The sequence below is a fragment of the Ambystoma mexicanum genome, chromosome 3p (genome assembly GCF_040938575.1).
Source record: "Ambystoma mexicanum isolate Mex_15411 chromosome 3p, UKY_AmexF1_1, whole genome shotgun sequence".
NCBI classification, from domain to species: Eukaryota; Metazoa; Chordata; class Amphibia; order Caudata; family Ambystomatidae; genus Ambystoma; species Ambystoma mexicanum.
The window spans coordinates 346,552,095-346,575,384 of NC_090925.1; the positions used below are offsets into that span (position 1 = coordinate 346,552,095).

General features: G+C 48.5%; 1 protein-coding gene across 1 annotated transcript in view; it reads left to right on the forward strand.

Moving 5' to 3' along the window:
* The first annotated feature begins 581 nt into the window (after positions 1-581).
* REM1 (RRAD and GEM like GTPase 1) overlaps positions 582-23,290 on the forward strand; it is a 54,125-nt gene continuing 31,416 nt past the window's right edge. The window contains exons 1-3 of the mRNA XM_069650964.1: positions 582-3,261; positions 10,719-11,055; positions 12,283-12,362. Of these exons, the coding sequence (XP_069507065.1) occupies positions 10,722-11,055; positions 12,283-12,362 (414 nt within the window). The 5' untranslated portion in view covers positions 582-3,261; positions 10,719-10,721. The remainder of the gene's footprint in view (positions 3,262-10,718; positions 11,056-12,282; positions 12,363-23,290) is intronic.

Genomic DNA, 23,290 nt, shown 5'->3' on the forward strand with positions numbered 1-23,290 from the left:
CCCTACATCCAGTGAAGTAACTGGGAGGCCCAGCCTGACATTGTGAGTACCTGCTCCTGACCAGCATATGGACCATTGAGCTGACCTGTTCTGTTATATATAATAAAACCAGTTAGAACTGTCCAAGCGTCCAGTCGTCCTTGGAGGCCACAACACCAGTCCTGTCTGTTTAACCAATAGCGCTTTGAATTCTGGGAGTTGTAGTTTCCTTATGTCTCATTATCACTATTGGCCTGCATGACCCAGCATCTACAGCTAAAACATTGTGTTAATTATGTAAACCCACTTTTATAGAGCATGTTAATGATAGCACGTGCTGTTTCCCGCCAATTCTTTCTGGGATGAATGATTAGTGGGCATGAGGTAGTCGTGACTCTTCTTTTGGTCGAGTCCCTCGTAATCCGCAGTCCACACCTGGAAGGCCTGGAGGGGGGTACCCAAGGCTGCAGGCTGATGAGCACAGTGTGGCGTGGGTGTGGCTTCTCCGGGTGGGCGTGTCATGTTCATGCGAATGGGCGGGGCCTAAACTCCGGGCGGGGCTCGTCTCTCCCTTGGACGCGGCGCAGCGGATTATGAGAGAGCAGCAGAGTCCAGGGGTGTTGAGAGACTGTATCGGACTGTCACTTGTGAAGTTCCAAACTTGAGCGGGTGCCCTCAAAAAAGACACGCTCACCCGGGAAGGAGTCTACAGGAGACTGCATTCGAGAGAGAAACATACGGAGCCTGGGAGGAGTGACAGGACTCCGTTTAGAGACACCCCACTGCAGATTCCATTTGAATTAGAGAAGCCATCACCCTGGTGGAGGGACACCGAGAACCTAGGAAATAGAGAGTGTATCCGGAGGAATGAGACCCCTTCCGAAACAGCGCCCCACAGGAGTGGACTGCACTTGGGACGGCTGCGCCCTCCTGTATCAGTACCGAGTACAGACGAGACATTCCGTCAGGAACGAGAATATCCCTGAAGACGCCTCAGCTAGCCGGCAACTGAGAGAACCCGACCCCTGAACCCCAGAACACGAGTCCGTGCCTAAGCAAGTCTCCATGCGACTGTTCCCAGAAAAAGAGACCTCACTTTTCTGATAACTCCAGGACATGGGGCTGCCCTTGGCGGGCTGCCCTCAATAGGCGCCACCCCCAAAGACACTGAACGCTGGGCACACACCAGTCGTTAGACTGCACCCGTGCAGGGAAACTGCACTTGGAGTGCGGCACGGCGAAGTACGTAGCTGCTCTCGAGGGAAGAGACGGGCCGACTTTCAGGGACCCCCGCATAGAGTGGCACTCTGGAAACACGATATCGCCGAGGACCGCCCACATTAAAAAGAGATTGCATTTGTGTGACAGTCCGGCTCCAGCCTAGAGACCTACGTTTTCATCGAGAGGCGCCAGAGAGGTGGCGAGGAGACCTGGGTGAGGTTTTGGCGTTCAAAGAAACTCTCGCTGTCACCAAGAAGAGAGTGAGAGAACCCACTGACGGAGAGACTACATCTTGAAAAAGTGACTCGCCCAAGAGCCCGCTTCACGGAGCGAGAGACGGCGGGGAGGGACCGCGTCCGCTACATAAATGGTGTGACTATAGCACAGAGGACTCACCGTAGACAGACTGGCCCCACGTGTGACGGTTGACTTTCTGCACAGAGCCACCCTGAGCAGACTCACCAAACAGAGACCTTCTGCACGCACTGCACACGCTGACCTCTTCTGTGCAGACTGAACACGCAGACGGCACCACAAACTGGACTAGCGGGGACCTCCTGTACAGACTGGACTACCGGGGACCTTTTGTACAGACTGGACTAGCAGGGACCTCCTGTACAGACTGGACTAGCAGGGACCTCCTGTACAGACTGGACTAGCGGGGACCTCCTGTACAGACTGGACTAGCAGGGACCTTCTGTACAGACTGGACAAATAGAGACCTTCTATAGAGTCTGTCTAAGCCGAGCCCTTCTGTAGAGGCGGCCCCAGCAGAGACCTGGACAGGCTGAAGCAGCAGAGACCTGGGCAGGCTGAAACATCAGAGACCTGTGTGGGCTAAACATGGCGACTACATAGTCTGCAGCAACAGATCGCTTCAGTTCAGACTGAACAAGTAGAGATCCCTGGTACACACTGCACAAGCAGATACTGCTCTGCAGATGGGCAAGCAGAGACCTTCTGCACAGACTGCACCCTCTGAGCTGTTCTGTACAGACTGAGCAAGCCTAGTCCTGCCGTAGAGACTGCATCAGCAGGGATCTGGACAGGCTGTGAAAGCAGGGACAGGCTGTGAAAGCAAAGCTCTCATTTGTAAAGGTGGCTGACTGAGACCTTATCTACAGACTGAAGAAACAGAGACCTTCTGCACACGCTGGGCTGTTCTGTATAGAATAAACAAGCACAGATGAGTACACACTGAAGAAGCCTAGTCCTCCTGCAGAGACTGCATCAGGCTGTACAAGCCGAGACCTTAAATACAGACTGAACAAGCAGAGCTCTCCTGTATAGACCTGGCTTGCTGAGACCTTCTGTACAAACTGAAGAAGCATTGTGGCCCTTTGTGCAATCTGAACAGTAATACACCTATATGGACCACACAGACTCCATCAGCAAAGACTTGTACAGGCTAAACAAATAGACGCCTGACTGCAAAAGCTGAGCTCTTCTGTGCAGACCGAACAAGCAAAGACTTGGGCAGTCTGAGCAAATAGGACTCTCACGTGTAGACTAGACTCTCTGAGAGCTTCTATACTGGCTGAACTAGCACTGAGGCCTGCATACCAGACAGATACCATCAGAAAAGACCTGCACAGGGCGAACCTGGAGACTCCAGGTGTAGGTGATTTGTGTACAGACAGAACAAGCAGGCAGCCTTTCTGTAATGAACGAACAGTGACCGTCTGGACAGACTACACAGACACCAGCCTGAACAGGCAGATCCGTTTTGTAGAGACTACACAGGAAGAGAACTTCTGTCGACGGTGCACGGGCAGAGTCCGGCACAGGCAGAGTCCTTTTGGACAGCGTGCAGCAGCAGAGGTTTTCAGTGCAGACTGAGAAAGCAGAGAAACATGTCCAGGCTGTAGTGGACTGAATAAGCGGATACGTTTTGTAGAGGGGCGCATACGCAGCCTCATAGACTCCAAACGTGGAATTGAACAACAGCCCCCGATTTAGGCTCACTGCAAAAGCAAGACCGTCTTTACAGATTGCAAAGAGACTCAGAGAGAGACCGTCTGTAGAGGTGAACATTTCCAGAGACTGTCCTTTGAAACAGAGGTAACTCTACAATTATTTATTTATTTATTGTGATTCTGGTTGTTCATACTTAATCTTACACAAGTTAAAACAAAGGGAAAGGAAGAAAACACATCATCTACATATATACAAACTTATATCATAAAAAATACAATTTTAAAACAAAGGAGAAAAAGAGTAATTGTTCCAACCGCTCCATAAATCTACAATGGGATTGCAGGCCCCAACTCCTCAACAATGCTGTAAGTGCAGGATATACACATGCCCGGGATTGGATATGTGCATGTCGTTCATGGCTGAAAAGGTAGCCCACTGGGTGAATGCGCCTGCTGCAAAGAGCTGTTCTGGCCAACAATTCATAGGCGCGGCCCCCAGTGGGGCTGAACTAGCCTCCCACCCTCCATTTCTTAGGTCAAATAAATCAGTCCCAAGTTTGCTGGGTGGCAGCAGCTGTGCTAAGCCCTTTGGGAACCTTATGGCGGAACCCCAAAGGAGCTGCGGGCGCCAAAGCTTGACATGGTGGAGGGGCTAAACTTCTGACCCCCCGGGGCGGTCTCTTTACATGCAAACCTAGCATCACATAGCTAGCATGTTCCAAGAGCCTGCCTAGACGGGAGGGGGAGGGGGAGGGGGGCTGTTAGCTAGGATCTCACGATGGAGGCGCCTTTTTCAGAAGCCCACGCACCCCTTCTGCAGATCTGACCGTTTCTTCACTTTTGGTGCATACTCGCAATTGTGCACATTGCGCCTAGAAGCGCGGGAGTTGCTCCAGACTTCTAGATTGGCCTTTACTAATATCTGAATTATGCGGATGTGACACAGGCAGAAAGCTTTGTAACCGAACCGATGTGTGCCCTGCAAGCATCTACTGCTGTCTGAGTGTTATTGTCAGGGCGAGGGGCGCAGGCTATTTTTGGAACCGTGTTGATACGCGTAATAACTTTTGTACAGCGCTGCATGACTCGAAGCGTTTTCAGGGCGCCCTGAAGACTCCACGGATCGCGAGCACGGTTCCTCGTGTTAATGTGGGGGTTTCGGGGGCGCCTTTCAAGCTCCAAACCCCCCCCGCCCCATCACCCTCGCCCCCCCGCCCGGCCCCCGCCCGCCGCCCCATTCAGCCTGTGTTATCTCGGGATGGGTGTCCGCTTTACTAGAGATCTCCTGAATTTTTCAGTGTGTTTTGGAAGATTACCTGTCGGTTGCCATGGCAGCACCGTGTCTAGGGTTACATGCGAGAGCATGAAACGGGATACTGGGGTGGCGAGGTGGAAAAAGCATCATCTCCCCTCCTGTGCCAATGCCGAGCCTCTGACTCGTACCCACAGGGCACAGCGTGTAACAGTGCGGCCCTGGGACACTGCCATCAGAGTCACCGCCAGCAGGGGTCGCTGTGTTATTCTCACCCTAGCAAGGAGTGATGTGCCACTCCCAGCGCATCAGACGTTCTCAGCAAAGGATCGGGCGCTTTCTCTATCTCCCTCCCTCTCGCCTCTCATGGCAACGGTCCGGCGCCATGGCAGTGCCTCCGTTGCCCCCTGGTACTCAAAACAATGGCGATTGTGCCAGTCTCACCTTCTTCCGGGAGGCGGCGCTGCCTGTGTCACCGGGAGTGCAACTAGACTAACATTTCGGTGGCCTGGGGTTAACCCTTCAAGTTTTGGAAGCCGGGCTAACTTCAGAGACTGTGGGGGCAGGGCTCAAGTCGACGGTACACGCGTGGGGAGCGGGGGACGACATCGACGGGGGTCGATGGAGTCCACCCACTTTATGCAGTGGGTGGACTCAGTCCCCCCTCCCCAGCTAAAAGAGAAACATTGGATGAACTCTTTGAATGTATGAGTTAAAGTCGACCTCGGGAATCAAACTGCAACTGCAGTCCTCAGGTTTGCAGGCCGGACACTTCACCACTGCACCATATAACCTGATGAAAAATAACAAACAACTAAAGGTGGAATATCCCATTTCGGTGCTGGAAGTCCCAGGGAAAACATTTGTGTTGGTTCTTGGAGTTTAACACATGCACACCTTTTAACGTTTCCAAAAACACTATTAGAAGAAAATATCCTCTCTTGGTTTTGTGTGTGTGTTGATTTTATGAAAGGCAAACGCCATTCGACCTGTGCAATGTGGGTGGTTATGCAAAGCCTATTTAATGAAATGTGCATATTGCACCTTGATATGCTCATTTCTGGTGATGTCACATCCCATTGCGTTTGTTGAGTCCCCCCACTTTAATTTTTAAGATTTGACCCCTGGTGTCGGAGCATTCTAATGAGACTATTCTAGTCCAACTTCAATGTTACAAGCAGTTAACTCCCCCCTTTAAGTCTGAAAGCACCCACTTAAGGAGTGCCGTGAGAATGAGCGGTCGCCTCGCCCGGCATGCAAGTACTAACCCACCATCACGATTTCAATTCCCTAAACATGTCTGTCTAAACATGTCTGTATATGAACGCAGCTCAGGGCTTTAAGTGGGGTAAGAAATCAAGGGAGGCCTCATTTGGGGGTGTGGCTTGTGGGGTGGGCGTGGTCTTAAAAAGTACACAAACCATAGTACAGTACGAAAACATTTTATATATTTGTATGCGTACCTTACTATGGTTTGTGTAGTATGCAAGCCATCTTTTATAAACATAGAAATATGTAACATGGTTTGTGTAATTAAAGACCCCTCAGTGACCTGGGGAAACAAAAGCACAGTAACTTCCTCTGGTGACCTCTCGCGTGAGGGGTCACCAGAGGAATTTACAGTGACTGATACAAGTGCCAGCCAGTCACATCATCGCTGTGGCTGGCTGGCACTTCTGTCAGCTTGCCTAAAGCCCAATGATCGCCGCATCACTGTGTGTCACCAGGCCATGCATTTCCCATCAAGCGGTTTCTATGCCACTTCCGCCGGTGCCCCTGCCAGCAAAAGGTGCTGTGCCATCCCACCCTGTGGCGCAGACATCTCGGCCTTTCCCGCCATTGGGTGATGTGTCGGCCTCACCCCCGCTTCTCACGGCAGCGTGTTATCATGCCAGTCGTGTCTCTGTCTCGCTGACATCTGGGCATGATCTGCCACCCTGTCCTTTGCCCAGCTGTAGTTGGTGTTGCGCCACTTCCACGCAGGTGTGGCGTTCCCAGCAGGTGAACTGTACCCGAATTGCACCGTCTCTCCCAGCAAGGGGCGCTGCTCTAGTCGCCCCCATGGACGCCTGTCATGGAGTCGTCCTATTTCATTTCCCCCGAGGCAGGTCCTCCTCTGTGGTCGCTGCCCACTTCAGCCCCCTGTGCACAGGCTATTCCACGAGGCCAGGCCAGGCCAAACTTTCGGTTAATGTTATGGCGAGGTCTCAAAAAGGGGGCCGATGCTTTCGTATTTGAAAATCGATTATTGTCGGATGCAACAGTCGTCCAATTGGCGGAGCACGTGGAACGGAGCCCACTTCTCCCCCTACACGTCGCCTTAGGCTACTTCTGTAGCGCTTATACCCTGCGAAGGCAGCGTCAAGGTTCTGGTTCTGTAGCGCTTGTACCGTGCCAAGGCAGCTTCAAGGTTCTTTTTCTGTCGCCCTGCACTGCTCTTAGGTCGAATCAATGTGTTGATAAAAGTTGGTCTTAGCAGTGAGGATGCGGGAGGTAAGCAGCTTGTCTTTTGAATGCTAAAGTTGTAAATTCCATTTGTGATTATTACGGCAGCATCACAGTTTCGCGATGCGGCGGTGGAGGCCACGCTGGAACGCTACAGATGTGCATGTTTGTTTGTAGTAGTATCTCCGTAAACTGCCTTGCAGCGCCACCTGGCGGGCGAGGATGGCATGGGCTGAGGGGAGCTCGCTTTCACACGGTGCTTCCGCCTCAGCGGGGCAGCGATAATAAATAGAACTTGGACGCTGCCTATTAGAAAGTGCCACCGAATTACGGCCATTTTTACCAGACTGCCAAACTCAGAATGAGGCCGTGTATGTTTAGGCATTGTGTGGGCTGTGAACTTGGATTCACAACATACATAAAGAGTAAATGTACGACTGCATGGAACAGTGACTCCCAGCAGATGATGTATCGCGCGGATAACCCAGGAGCAGGCTCGGAATGGCCACTGGGGCAAAAGGCCCATGGCCGCACCGAAAACGCAAAATGCTGGTGCAGGCCACTTGTTGGGCCAATGTGGGCCAGTTTAAGGAGTTACTTCACTATGCGGCTAGTAGTTTTGACACGATTTGCATCACATTTTATCAAAAAACGCCCCCTTGCGTTCAAACAGTGTCACAAAGGGAATGAATAGCCATTTGCAACTGTTGGTCACTTTTTCATCGTGCCCGAGAAAATGTTATTGCCCCAGTCAGAGCCTGTCCAACAGAGGCATTAAAGACATCTTGAGTTGGCCCATGTCAAGTGTGATATACGTAATTCCTGAATGTTAGGCTCCTATCACATTACATTATATGGTGCTTGTAGTCCTGTGTTTCAAGTAGGACAATACAGCAACACATACTGTACAAGAATACTTAAGGCCATCTAAAAACCTAAGACTTGTAATAGATCTCAACCATCAGTCAAGACAAATAAAGGGCTTTATTTCTGCAAATGTTTGCTTGTGCAGCAATTCCAATGGGCTGGCTCTTCCTTTGCCTGCCTTCCGATTATTGGGATGTTTAGAGCTGCCAGGATGGGGGACCAGAGAGCATTTTTTATGTCCAGTTTAAAATGAGAGAAATGTGAATCCATAGGTGCATTGTCTCCACTCCCACCCAACCACCCACTCCTCTTATCCCATAGCCTTACTTGTGTGCAGATAGACACTTTTCTCTGATGTCACTTCTGGCTCTGTCAAAGCTTGCCTTTTTGGACCAAGCCTCATCCCCAAAATGGAACATTTACGAGTTGGCACCTTTGCACAGAGTAGTAGTTTAACACTTGCCATACTACGTGATAGACAGCATTGCACGCTGGAACACAACTAATGTTGAATATTGTGTACGGTTGTCAGAGAGCAACCAGGACCACACATACATAAATACATGCATTTCAGAACTAAAGGTGCAGCAGTGGTATGTGTAGGCTGAAGTGGAACCCGGACTCACAGTCAGGCTTCTCCCTTGACCAAACTATGTGATCCTGGGCAGGTCACTCTACTTTAAAATGGAGTTATTGTCTTTGCCTGCCAACATAGGGATCCTTTAGAAAGAAGGTTGTTAAGTGTGCACTACTCAAAAAGTCTCCCTCGTTTATGCTTTAATATGCCACTGTGTTTAGTCCACATATAATGATCACTTCTGTAGAGTAGGCCGCAGGATGCCGTGCCCTTTACTCTGCCCATTGCTCAGAGAGTCATCCGCTGTGAGCCAGGATTCTCTTCTAACAGAAAGGGGAAATAACTGATGCAATACAGAGCTTGATGGCTGTTGGGGGTTCCCTGGCGTGTGGGCCTTGACTGTGGAAGGAGTCCACCCGCTCACCGCCTTCTACTCATAGTCGGTGGTAGGGGCCATGGGCTCTGCGTCTTCTGCCAAGTGATGGGGCGGGGTTGTTTGTCTAGACCCGAGGCTTCCCACCTGTCACGCTCTGCTTTGAACTTTCTGCCCGCTCTCCTCCCTCCAGAACCTGTGGGTGCCACCCGCTTCTCCTGCTTGGGCCTGAGAGCTGTCGCAGGAAAGCTCACCTCTGGCCTAGGCCCGCTAGCAGCTCAACCTGGCGGTGCCCGTCACCTGACAGGAGGCTAGACACGTGTGACCTCTCCTGTGCGCACATATGTCTACAACATATGCATCAACCAACTGAGGTACTGACACATTACATTTAAATGATCTATTCTGAGTGTTTATATATAAGGTGTGTAATGGAGAAATGTGATATAACAAAGCAATTGATGCAATCCTTTGAATTCATTCTAATCTGCTTCCTTACTCCATGCCTTCACATTTTAAGCTGTGTCAGTAGCATTAAAGAAGAGGACCAGCCATGCCACCGTTTTAGCGTGTCCCCCAGGTCACAGAATGTTTACTCATACGTGGGCCCCATGCTTTCTATGGCTAGGCAATCAAGCAGCGCTTCCATGATTAGAACTGCGAGTCCGAACAGTTTACGAGGTTGGCTCTGCTCCCTGCAGGGCTCTCGTTGTATTGTCATCACTAGGCGGGCACAAGACCAGTTTGCAAACGGTTGGTCCCGTTCTGCCCTGTTACAGGTGGGATAACGTCATCAATAGTATGAAATGTGGTTTAGAGCAATGCCAGTGGTTGTGGTTCATCATGCTTCCATCCGTCACTTGTCAGTTTTCAAAGAAAGTGCATAGAACCGAGGACTACCCAGTGTGCCGCCCACAGTCACTTGTCTGTGACGTCACTTCCTCTAGTGTCGCTCACCGGAATGTAACTTTCCATGACATCACCTGGGTCAACATTTGGACCATAAGGCTACCCCTCACCCCACCACCCGGTAAATTAAAAAGTTTGCACCCCTGTACAAAACCTCTGGTTGTAAGAGGTTAAGACCTGGAAGACGGGGCAGGACGATTTGGCGCAGCCAGTTCGGCGCTGGGCGATTCGCCCAGACCGCTTCAGGGCAGGAGACATTATTACGGCGTGCCCATTTTGGCACGCCCAGTTCGGCGCTGGGACGTTTCGCAGCAGGGCTCTTTTGGCGCTACAGATTAGTTTTTTTTTAAATGTACGGTATTGCATTATGCTGCTGAAATATGTGACTTGTGGACATTACAGTAGTACTACCAGTTTGACCTTGTGGTTACGTTCTCACCGCAGATCCTTACAGGCTACGGTTCGTGGCCGAGACACAGCTTTCATTTTTTTTAACCTTTCTTTTATTTTCCCATTAAAATAAAAATAATGGTATGTTTTGCTAATTAAAAAATAAAATAAAGCTGTAGCTCAGCCACGAACCATGGTCACTAACCACAAGGCCAAACTGCTCCTGTGAGTTCAATGCGCACAAGTTACCTATTTTACCACCATCATTCAGTATGTTGATAAAAACACATATATATTTATATTATATATATAATCGCTGTATTTACACGTAACAATATACCGTTTGTGAAGGAGACGTGTGTGCAGAGAATGGTGTTTTGCAAGTAATCCATTTCCGTTTGGCGTGAGGGTTTTTAGACTGGCTGTAATGTCAGCCACGTCCAAACGTCCCTCGCGCCAAATCGGCGGTGCCAGAAAGGCTTCTGCGCTAAAATGCGTGCGCCGAACTGGCCGCTGCGTCAAAGCGGTCGTTCCAAACTAGCCCGCGCCTAATCGACAGCGCCAAAAAGGGGTGTACCGCTGGAAGAGGTCTTATTACAAGTTTAGCAGCACCACAGCACCTCCCACTGGGAGAAGCAGGAAGTCCAGGACCTGGGCACACCCTCCCTCGGGCCACTGTATCTGCTGCTCCTTCTGATGCAAGAGGCAACACATATGGCTATTTAATGTCTCTTTTCTTTTATATGCATTTACCCCACTCTGAATCTAAATGTATTTGTCTGCTTTCAGAGGATGGCGCTGAACCCGGAGCAATGGCACCGGAGCACGCTGCGGAGGAGAGCCAGCACACCGTTGCCAGCGGCGCACCACTTCCACCAGAAGGACTCCCAGACGGGCACAGACCCAAGCCGCCACCCTCACTTGGGGCAATCGCCCGCCTTTGGTGCCATAATCAAGCAGCCGGTGAAGCCCACGTGCAGCTGCTCCTCAGACTCCACAGACTCCGAGGGCTTCTCAGAAGCCGTCTTCCGCGTCGCCCTGTTGGGTGATCCTGGGGTTGGGAAGTCCAGTCTGGCCAGTATCTTTGCCGGGACGTCTGACCGGGGGACTTTGGACCAGCCTGGAGGTAGGCAAGCACACCTCTGCTTTGACTCCTGTGTACTCTTCTAGCCAGCATCACTCCTTCTCCCTGCAGACACATTGACTCTAGATGCAGCTGCACAATCCCAGACCCGGTTGTGAACACGCAGCTAGCAACACATGACCTCTTACCCCCCCTATGAACCGCTGCCCACAATGAACACTTTATTGATAACCAGTAACCCTGATCTCCACGTGAACCTTTTCCTGGTCAGACATGGCTCAGTCAGAGCGATTTGGTAGCCGCAATGACTGCTGATCCCAGCGGGGAAGCAAACACTTTTCCCACAGTCTCCATGGGAGTCCTTCCGTGACTACTGATGGCCCACGGTCCCTGTGTGCACAGTGGACTTCGCCACCTACCACCCGTGATCTCTGTGTTAACCCATGCTTTGCCCTGAATGGCCTTTTTCCCGCCATGTGCCCTGTTCCTTATTAACTAAGGGCCCATCTCGGTACGAATTTGTTGGCCACAATGAACGAGTCGTGATCAATTAATGGGCTACTTGTGTAGTAGCCTGATCCCTACCAAAATTATCTATTGACAACCAATGGGCCCTCATTGCTGAGGGCCCCACTGCTGCTGCGCCCTTCTTTGGCCACAATAACCCCTGACCACACTGAGAATTCTTCATGGACATGCAATTATACCTAACCCCTTTCATCTGGGCGTTTACCACCAAATGTGCACATTTATAATGTAAGTCTTTCATTGATCACCAATAATCTTTGGTCTCCAAGTGAACCATTTGTTAGACCTCCCGTAATCTCCGAGTTGGGTCTTTGTTGGCCTTTGATGACCAATAACCTCACCTGACCCTTTCTCTGGCCACAAATGAGCCATGATCCCCGTGTACACCTTTCTCTGACCACCAATGGCACCTGATCGATGTGTGAACCCTATGTTGGCCACAAGCACTTAGGATTCCTGTGTGAACCCTGTTTTTATTGGTGATCCTGGATTCTCTTCCTTGTCCCTCTAGTGTTCTGCCCCTCTCTGTCCTGGTGTTCCTGCCTGCCTCCTTCCTCTCTCTGCTCTGCTCCTTCTAAGACTGTTCATGCTGATTTCTGATTCCCTGACCCTGGTCCTGCAGACCGGTGTCCCCCTTGAGAAGTCTTCCCGTCCAATGCCTAGATCCTCTTGCCCCTTCTGCTTGCTGCAACTCATCCATGGTCCTGCTGCCTGTTTCACGTTTCTCCTTCTTGCCTCCAGAGATGCACGAGTGCACCCTGTGCGTGGATGGCGAGGAGACCACCCTGCTGCTGCTGGACACTTGGGAAGCGGAGAGGCAGGTAACGCAATACAGGGAGGGGGGGGAGGGGCAGACATGGAGCATGACTCCCAGTGAATGTGTGTGAAGGGGGACCTCCTTCTCTGGCTACAGGCCTGAGCCCCCAAACCCCGTAGCCGTGCACTCTGGCCACACTGTGACAAGTCATACAGTCACCCACTTACAAGCTGCAGGATCCCTGGAGCCCACAGGGGCTTCCTTACAGCATGTCTGTCGTCCATGCAGTGCCACTGAAAAATGGCTATTTGCTTCGGTAGTGGCTGGCCGGATCTTTATGTCCCCGGTCTCACGAAGCATGCATAGCGAGGCCATTTTGCAAATTGTTAGGCATCTACTAGTACAACGGGGGTCACAGAACCCCCTAAATTGGGCACAGCATTTATTTCAGGTACAAACTATATCCAAAAGTCAAATATGATGGAAATAAAATATATGTATGGGCAAGTTAATGAGAGTGTGGGCAGAGACTCGAAGTCGTTAGTATAGTTACCAAGCCTTGGGTAATTAATTTGGTGCAGGCTGATCAGACATTATGACTGGGAGCTTAGCGGGGGTTCAAATGCGGCTTTGTTATATTGTGCAAAATATCTCACGTTTGCTGCGGTGTTCCACTGCAAGCGAGTTCTGCTCCTCGAAGGCCCCGGTGATCCCGCCTCCCGTCTTCCGGTGCACGCACCATACATGGCAACAAACATTCTGTGACCTAAAATCTGTAGGAATCTTAAAATTTCAAACATGCTAATTAGCATAATAATGACATCACAGGAAATGATGTCATAACTTGATCCGATGACATAACAGGACAACATCACAGTAAATGATGTCACGAGAACTTTGACCGTATGAGATCACAGGAAGTGAGTCCACTTGGCATATGGCCTTGACGAGATCGCTGGAAAGGACTGCCTGTCCTCTGAACCATCATGAGAAAGACATTTGCCACATGAGTGACCCGTGAGAACTGTGACCACTTCTTCCTCATTAACACATATTTTCCTCTTCAAACATACAATCAGGTGAAACCACTTCTTTATACCCCAAGGGAAGAAACGACCGCGATGACTCCAGCAAATGCAGCTTGTGAGGCGAGCCAATGCAGCTTGTGAGGCGAGCGCTGCGGAGCGCTCATTTAAAGCCCCGAACGAAAGTAATATAGAAAGAAATATATGGGTGTATGAGTGTTGGGAATGAACATTTAGCTCTGTGCCCTTGCTCTGCCTGTCAAATACCTGAAAATCTCCTGCCGAGGTAAAGGAGGTGGTAAATCATCCAATAGCTCACGCGCAAGTGGCATCTGAAGAGTTGGTACGCAGCTGTTCCCTAAAACATCTGAAAAATAAATGCATCTGTGCCGCTGTACCCACAAACATCTGAAGAGGAAATGCAGCTGTGCCATAAAACATCAGAAGGTTGTGTGTACCTGCATCCTAACGCATCTGGAGCAGGTGCAACTCTCCCTTATACTGTGTCCATAACGAGTGCAGAGAAGTGGTGGCCTAGAGCATGCTGCCTAGCGAGTGCACTGAAACCAGGAATGGTCTGCACACAGCTAGCAAAGGAAACACAATGTGGCCCCAAAACTTAGCATGCAGCAGCAGCAGTCACCCCAACCTTCCACAGAGCAAGTGCAGTGTCCCCTTACGAACTACTGCAGTAGTTGCAAACGGTGCCCTCCTACCCCCAAATGAGGAAATGACAGGGCCTCGGATATGAGTTGGCTGTGGCATTAAAAGCAGAATTCTTTGTACAGTTGGAGGCGGGTGACTTCATCAGGGATTAGGAATAATTGGGTAAATGGTGCTCTGTATTACAATGTTATTAACGCAGAATTGCTTTTTCATTGCATAGGAACCATGCAAAAGCATAATGGTAACTGGCCCTGCCACACTCCCTGTTCAAAACTAAGGTTGCACACGACTTAGAGGACAAACTCTGTTTCGTCATCAATTCGTCAAGCACACTGTGAAAGATATGAGCGCCAACCCAACTGTTTTGTAGTGTTTACAACAACGGAAACGGTCCGCCTGAGAATGAACACGTCCCAATAAAGTGCTCGCTTTTCCTGGCCCCTTCCTCAAGAGCTGTGCATGTCAGGCACCAAAAGAGCTTGGGTGATGGCATCAGCGCTTAGGGATGGCTTCAGGGAGCTGTACATTCTGCACACCAAAGTAAGTTTATTCTGCGTGCTTACAAATGTGTGTTTATGTTACAAAATCAACCCACGTGGCCACACTACTACCTGTAAACCCACTGCTGATATTCTTCGCAGTCCGGAGCTTCTGCCATTTTCTTAGCTGTCCTTACGTTTAGTGGTATACTCCACAGCACTGAGCTCAGCAGCCCACATGCTGAGCGATGCGATGTCTGCAAGGAGCGAGTGCACTGGGGCGACGATGGGTCCATGATTAATGTGCACCGCTGCAGGGGCTGAAGACATTGGCTTGGTGGTGGGCACATCGTTTTTCGGGGTGGGTGTTATGTATGGCACAAGGCTCCTTTTGTCTGACATAGGGAAGGCTAGTGAGCTTGGACTGTGGGTGGGGAGTTCATAAGGAAAGCAAGCAGCCTAAACATGCTTCTGCGATAGTTCAGGTAAGACCCTTTGCGGTGCCGTAACAAAATGACTGGAGCTTTTGTTAAATCACATGGGTATTCCTTTCAGCTGAGCTCCCTCGATGCACACGCTGACTGTTACTACTCCCGATTGCAAGATTTAAACCTTGGAACTGAAATGTGCATTTCATTTTCTTTAGGTGTCTCCGAAAATAAGGGCTTCTGGAAATGGCAATCAATATCAAAACGGGTATGGGCATCGTGCCATGCACTTCAGGATTACAGGAAGATGGTTTTGTTTCTTAACCTCTCAAAGTAGACCTATATCAAAACGAAACCACATTGATGTAAAACGAATAACCCGAACAAGAAGGTTTTTTTTACAACAACCAATTTTCAGTTTACTCTAGAAAGTTGTCTGCAACCAAACACAGTCACCTTATTGTTTTAGGCGTGTTTATTCACCGTTGGCAACACTTGCACTGCCTACGTGTGAAGACCTCCACCACAGTATGCATACGATCAAATGCCACAGGCAACTGGGTGCACGTTTACTCACCATAATTACAAGGCTTTAACGAAACTAAGCATAGGCTAATTCTTTGAAGATGCGATACTTTAGAGCTGAAAGCTGACACATGAAGTCAAGCGCACATGGCCCTGGCCTGCCCTAAAACAAGTTAAAGTAAGTTTACCTGCATAGATTGGTGACAGCCTGCTTTTGCAGTAGGCACATGTATAATGTACAGCAGAGCTGAGGAACACAGAGGAATGTTTAGTTCAGTACGAAGATCAGAGACTACACCGGCCTGGAGCTCGCAGCAGTCTGCAGGCAGCTCTGCTCCGATAGAGGCACGGGATCTCATGGCAGCATCATGTGACGCTCTGACACAGACACTCCTGGATCAGGGGTGGGCAGGGCAGAGTCTGCGTGTCTGTTTCACGTTGGCCACGCAGTTATCAATCAACATGAAGGGCCATTAACATGTCACGCCCACCTTGGAGGATTCTGCATTGCTCTGCTCCTGGCCTCAGGCAGGCAGACAGGCCCATAAATCCGTAGTGTTGAGAGGGCAAACCAGTAGGAGGTAGGACTGTTTAAATAGCGGTAGCCTACCACCTAAATCTGTGGGGTTGGCAAGTATGATGCAGAGTCTTCCTGTCCGATCCAGGTCTCCTCCTTTGAGGACACGATCTAGACAAAGTGAAAACAGTCCAGACAGGGCCAGGACCCTAGCGTGTCCAATCTGGTGTGTAGCTTGTGAGGGGACGACTACCCTTCTCAGCCTCATGAGTGGGAGGTTTGGACGGGTGCTAGTGTTTGGTGTGAGAAGGCAATGTCTGGTTCCAACTCGATGTGAGGCTGTTGACTTCCTGTGATGGAGGCCGCAGGCGTGGGATCTGGCTTCCCGCCTGGCTGGGAGCTCGGTCTTGGACCCAGTCAGGCGTGGGCAGCCGGCCTTCATGCCTAAGGCCCTCTGATATTGGCACTGGAATCTTGGGCTTCCTCTAGTTGCAGGGAACATTTTCCGGGGGTTGGGTGCGGGGTGTGCTACGAAAACCAGGGGTGGTAGAGAGTTGCCATGAGACAATACCCTTGTGGTAACAGTACCCACTGGATAATTCAAATGCACTTCTATTTCCTATGTGGAAGTCAGTGAGGTCTGCCTGCTCAGGCTTCTGTACTTCAGAAGGCCCCCTGTACCCGCGCCTCCTCCGGGCAAACCCTTTCTGGGTTGGTATGACCCCTTCCTGCAATGCTTCAGAACAAAAAGATACAATGTGGCCAATTTGAAGCTAAGTTGCTGAAGTGTTAGTGGTTCTCATTCTGCAATCATGCATCAAAAGAAGACACACACAGTTAACAGGCCACAAGTAGCTAGACATTCCTGGCACCAACCTTCCAATAAAAGAGTAGAGACGTTCAAATTAAGAAGATAAGAGACACACATCACCCCGAGTGACTTTGCAGGGTGTATGAACATTGTGTGGAGAGTTCCCGCCAGAGAAGCCGAGAGCGCCTCACGCAATACATTCCCCAGACAGGCTCACCACCGCAGAGGCTTCACGAGAAAGGGATTGGAATGCCTCAGTGTGGCACAGCGGCACGATAGGCCACACGTGGCACTTCCACACCACCAACGATGAGGTCGATCTAAATAGCCACTCAAAATTCATGCACACGCAATGAGCCCAGTGGTAGTTGGTGAATTTCACAATTGGAGGGATGTCAATGTTTCCCCCTAAATGTGGGTGCAACCAAGAGCACGGGGGGAACCTGAACTAACCAACAGAGGTTTGGTGGGTTACCCCCTTGAGAGCATGTACAAAATCCCAGGTTAAAACAGTGAATTTTACAGCAGACGTTCTTTGAAAAATTGAATAAAAAGCCACCCATTTTGCAATCAGTATTTTAGGGTAACACATGGAAAATTTTAATAGGTGCAACAAAGCCACCAACTGTGCAAAGCAGTATTGCCCTAGGCATTTTCACGATGCATTTGCCCACAATATATGCCAGTATGCAAATCATATTTATGCTGGCTGTGCCCATACAAGTCCATGCAGGTTCCATCAATATATGCCAGTATTTAAATGTAAGAACATACTCCTGTTTGCTTTGCACATAATGTCAGTAAGGATACTGCATAGAAATATGTCCATGGTAGCTCCAACCAATATATGCCAGTATCCCCATGTAAGAACATATTTTTGTTGGTTTTGCCAGTAAGAAACACCATGCTACAGTTAGAAAACATTCCCAGATTGGCTGCACTAATTTATGCCAATATGGCCACGTAAGAAGTCTCATCATGTTGACTTTACCCTAGATGGCAGTAAAAAATGACAATTCCAAACTGCACCAATGGACAGAAGTATGGAAACGTAACAACACTTACCTTGTTGGCTTTACATTTTACGACAGTAAAAAATCCCACGCCACTGTGAGAAAATATGACAAGACTGACTGCACCAATGTAGGCCAGTACTCTAATGTAGCCCAGCAACCATCAAATCAGTGGCCTGCTTCACACCTAGCTCACTGGCAAGCACAAGTATACTTACAGCATACACTCTATCATTCTCGAGCACATCCACAAAACATACACACTTTCAATTGTGTGTTCAACCTTACACCATACACTCTTTCATTCACACATGCAACTAAACAACATACACTCTCTCATTCACACAAAGACGTATAGATGAAAACCCTGGCTCACACACACACACATACATACATATATTTATTTTCTTAACTGTCGCCCAGGTCCCGACTGCCACACTGCCTCATGCTGCCTGCCATGATGTCCCTCCAGCTCTGGTGCAGCACAAAACCGGAACCAGGAAGCACATACAGCTTCCTGGTTCCTGCACATGGGTGGTGGAGCCAGTGCACATCCATCTCACTGTCCCTGGGAACCTGAAGGTACGTGGAGGCATAGGGGAAACCCCTACGCAGATTCAGCCCTTCAATGCCCCAGTCTGCATCCCCAATGGGCAATTCAAGGTTGGGGAAGCAAAACACCTCCAGCCTTGCACGGCTATTGGGCATGACCCCTGAGGTACTGAACTATCAAAGGGAAACCATGTTTCTCTGTACAGATAAAGCCAATCCAAGATAGCCCTCAGTGTTTTCACTGGGTGGCGTGGCTCCTCTATAAGGGCAGAATGCACACTATATAAGACCCAGGTGCATTACATTAAACATCATCCAGCACATGCTCTCCCCAGCTTTACGCCTGGTTTCTGTGACCCTCCCCTGGGGCTGGACTTTAATGAATGCACTAGGCCATTTACCCTGATGGGGCCTTATGCCTTGGGTGACTTTAACCTTTCCCGCCCAACCACTTCTCGGAAATCTGGACTTCAGTCTTTTCTTAGTGACCACACACTCCACTCTATCCATAACTACCTACCCCCACAGGGAGTAAGTCTTTGGATCTCTTATTCATCTCCACCTCTCTCTCAGCCACTAATACTACTGTCACACCACCCATATCTGATCACTCAGTTGTTTCCCCACCATCTCCTCCTTTCCACCCTCTGACCTGTCCTCACCACTTGGTTCACCCATTACTAAAAGGAAATTTAAACCTTTTGCCATTCCCCCCTTTCTCTCCGACCTACAGTTCTCACTCTCCTCCTTCACACCCAATGCCTCCTCCACCAACACTGTCATCTCCAGCTTCCAATCTCTACTGTATAATTCATTCTCCTCTCACTTCCCACAGCTAACTTTCACCCCTAAGCCTCAGCATCCTCAACCATGGGTCACCCCATTCATACGCTCTCTCCGCACAGACTTGTCAGCTGCTGTGCAAATGGAGGCAAAACCACTCGCACGAGGACCTGAAACTCTAGCTCTCTGCCCGGAACTCTCAAGTTCACTCTTGATGGAGCGAAAAGGGAATTCTACCTAACCCTCATTGACTCTCACTCCAACCATATTCGCTGGTTACAGGGCATGATTTAAATATCTTCTCCTGGTTCACAAATCTATCCACAGCAAGGCACCACTGTATCTATCCTCCTCTATCCAACTCTATAACCTTTCTCGTAATCTCCGCTCTGCCTCCTTGACTACCCTTGTGGCTCCTCGCCCTCTATGTGCTTCCTCTCACTTCTGCACTTTCTCGCTTCGTGCTCAACTTCCATGGAATTCTTTTTCCCCAGAGATCCAAGAAACAGTCCACACAGATGAATTCAAAACTAAACTAAATGCGTACCTCCTTGGTTCTGAGTTACCCTCTTAACCTACCTCTCATCTGCGTGCTAGGTAATATTTTTCCCTCACCTCTAACCTGCCTCTGTCTCTCACTTCCTCTGTCTCCATTCTAGCACTTCACCCATCATCTTCACACCCCGAGCACAGCTGGCCGTGCCGCCTACCTGTACTTAAAAATGTCCAATGTTGGTTGTCCTTAATCTATGTATGTCCACTTATGTATTGTCACTGGTGACCGTTCCATTTACTCCCCTCCACAACCTGGTCAGAATGTACCTCAAACTCACCCCATTGTAAGAAGTTCTCTGCTTCCCATCAAATCTGATTTATCTATTGTACGTTCTTTTGTGATCAAAAGAGCAGTGTTCCTTCCGTGTATAAATAAATAAATATTAAATACTCCATACACCAATACATTTACCACCTGTACATCACACACAACCACAAGCAGAACTCTTCCAGTCTGGAAACTATTGGTGCACCCAGACACACAGGGGTCACTCCCAGAGGCCTTCAGGGTTGGAAGGAGTGCATGTACTGTGTGAGAGCCCCCTAGTGGATAGACCATATTGCCACACTCTTCTCAAGGAGAGACAGAAAATATCCTTTCTAAATGGGCTAAGGCGCATCCTCTGACAACCAGCTCGGGTCATTAGTGGTTAAATCGCACTTATCGTACAACTGAATGTGGCCTGGGATGTGAGTTGGGGGTCTAATGTGAGTTATAAATAGTTGGGGATCCTGTTCCCTAAAATCACTATCGCACAGTCCGCACAAGTTGCTATCCTTGCTGATTCTAAGCTGATAAGGTAAGGAATGCAAGATTTTGCAGACAAAGGAATCTACCCTCCCTCTAAAAGAGCCTCCCCCCGGATGGGGGACTGTAGCACTGATGCTGCCCATGTTAATGTGTGATGTGTGCAATGGAATTGCCTTCAAATCGATCATCGTGTGTCTGTGTGTGTATGAGAGAGAGATACTTGGACTGTTGCTGCCTGAGCAGTACTTTTTCTCTGTAATATGGAAGCTTCTGTGGCATGGGCCTTTAATCACCTTAACCAAAAACAGGCCCACCACTTATGAAGTGAGTACATGGTTGTACATAAGGCAAGTTTATTGTACAAGGCCCCGGGCAGCGGTTAGATGGTGTTGCAGGACCAAACTAACCCAAGTCTCGACAATTCAACATCAGTTGGCAGTTTACATACTTTTTGCAACAATTTCAAAACACTTCCAGGTACTTTATTACCATCCTCCTCCAGATATGATTGGACAAAACCTCTCCAAAAAAATAATTTCTTTCCCCAATTCTTCCATTTTCATTGGTCAGGTTTATATTCATTATTATCTTCAGATCATTTTCAAAACACACCTCTTCTTGAGATTCGTTGTAATAGGTCCTGACGTCAGTACATGGTTAAACATTGCTATTAAAAACATAATTCATTGCTAGCAATAACTGGCCTAAGACCTTTAACTTTAAGTATGATTGCACATGGCCTTGCTGACGTATTTTAGCAAATAGAGGAAGGTCTGCATAAAACAAGATTTTCCTTGAACCATGATTTGATATGATAGTTTATTTATATAGCGCCTATACACAATGTGTTTCAAAGCGCTTCAAGGCAAGGGAGGGAACAAGGGAAAATACAATGACATTCTTACAGGCCATGAACAGTAAGGATGTGAAATTAACTATCGTACTCGGCCTGACGACATTTCAGATAGTGCAAGAGCTATGACATAGATAAGGAAGGGAGGGGAGAGTGGGAAGGAAATGGAAACAGACAGGCGACTACCATACTAGGCATGACAACTTTTCTGGTAGAGCTGGAGAAAACAAAAGGTGAGAGAGAGTGGTGCAGAAAGGGAGGGGAGGAACAAAACAAGTGACTATCATACTAGGCCTGACAACATTTCAGATAGTGCTGGAGGCCGGTGGGGTGGTGGGGAGGAAAAAACAGTAATGGAAGGGTGGAGGAAACGGGCGAGGTGGCTATCATATTAGGTCCAGGGACAAATCTGATAGAGTAAGTGCATAGAAGAAAGTAAGGGGAGCAGATAGGAACAGGGAGAAGGGAAAGGAGGAGCAGTCAAAAAGAGTGGAGAAGCAAGAGTGGAGAGTGAATACAATTGCAGAAGTCAGTAGTAACACATAATGTTGGAAGCCAGGATACAAGATGAAGATGAGAACAGCATGAGTCAGGGCCACCATGAGTACAAGATGGAAAGGAAGTCCAGCGTGAGAGTTGAGAAAGGGTGACGCACCGTGAATGAATGAAGTCCATAAAAGTCAAATCCAGCATTGTCCACAAGACGGTGATGGTGAAACCAGAATGTATCAGGACAGACTCCTGCAGAAGTAGGTTGGAGAAGGTTGAGGGGGAGCAGGGTAGAAGAATCAAGCCATAGATTGTAATCTCCATTCCACTGACTCCTGTCGCATTTAAAAGACTCATCGCTAAATGCTAGGTGCTACCCCACCGAGCTGGTACCTATATTTACAAAGTTGAAATTTGACTTTGGTAGCGTATAGCCACATTGGTCACCGACAAGGGACTAGAGCCGCCAGCCACTAAACAAAAATACAAAAAACGAGTGTGCCCTTGACCAATTGCGCATACACCAACAATTATTTCTTCCAATTGTTGTATCCTTTAAAAGTTAAACAATTTATGCACACATCTGAAAGTTATTAGTTAATCATTTTTAATGGTGGTATGCCAACACATGTTTCAACCTTCCCATGAGGTCTTCTTCATGGCGCCATTACCAATACATATTCATCATAAATACAAAAACCATAACAAATCAATTTCATACATTACCAAAGAATAGGAATTCCATCAATTTTCATAAAGATTCAACCACATAGTTACAATATCAAATTCAAGCATGGGTTGCAGATGAAAACAAGAGGAGACAAACAACAAACTGTTATACATACATATGCCCTATACAATTCTTGGAGCCTTCACCTTTCACCTTTACCATGTTGTACATATATTTCCCCTATACAGTTCTTGGACCCTTCACCTTTACCAAGTGTTCACCACAACCAAGTATCACTGTGTACGTGCCTTCATCGTTTAATTAATTAGGCCCTACACTTATTAAGAAGACCACACAACTGCTCAACAGGTCCTGTACAACTCGCAACCTCACTATTCTTTACCGTTTCTTGATCCTAACCGCATTCAAGCTCTATAACAATATTTCAACTTCCCTGCATGACAAAAAAACACAAAACAACAAGCCAACTTCTAGTTACGCTATATCCAATCTGGTGCCCCCCCGCAAAAAACAAGAGAAGAAAGAGAAGGTAACACCCCATTTACACAACAAATATAATGGCCACCCCTTTACCTTACTAGCTCCAGCCGACTATGCATCTCCCTTCTGATTTCCATACACTTGTGTGCTCATTGATTCATCATTCAAAAAATTCTTCAATACCTGCAACATTATTCAAAAGCGCCATCGTTACCTCTAATGTTTGTGGCCACTTCCCATACTTTCCCAGAGCTTCAGCTGATTTGGACTTTAAAGTATTTTTAGCAGCACACAACACAACATACTCATCACGCACGCCTCGCTGCTGATACTGGATTAGGAATGACAAAACAAATTTAGAGCCTGCCAAATGC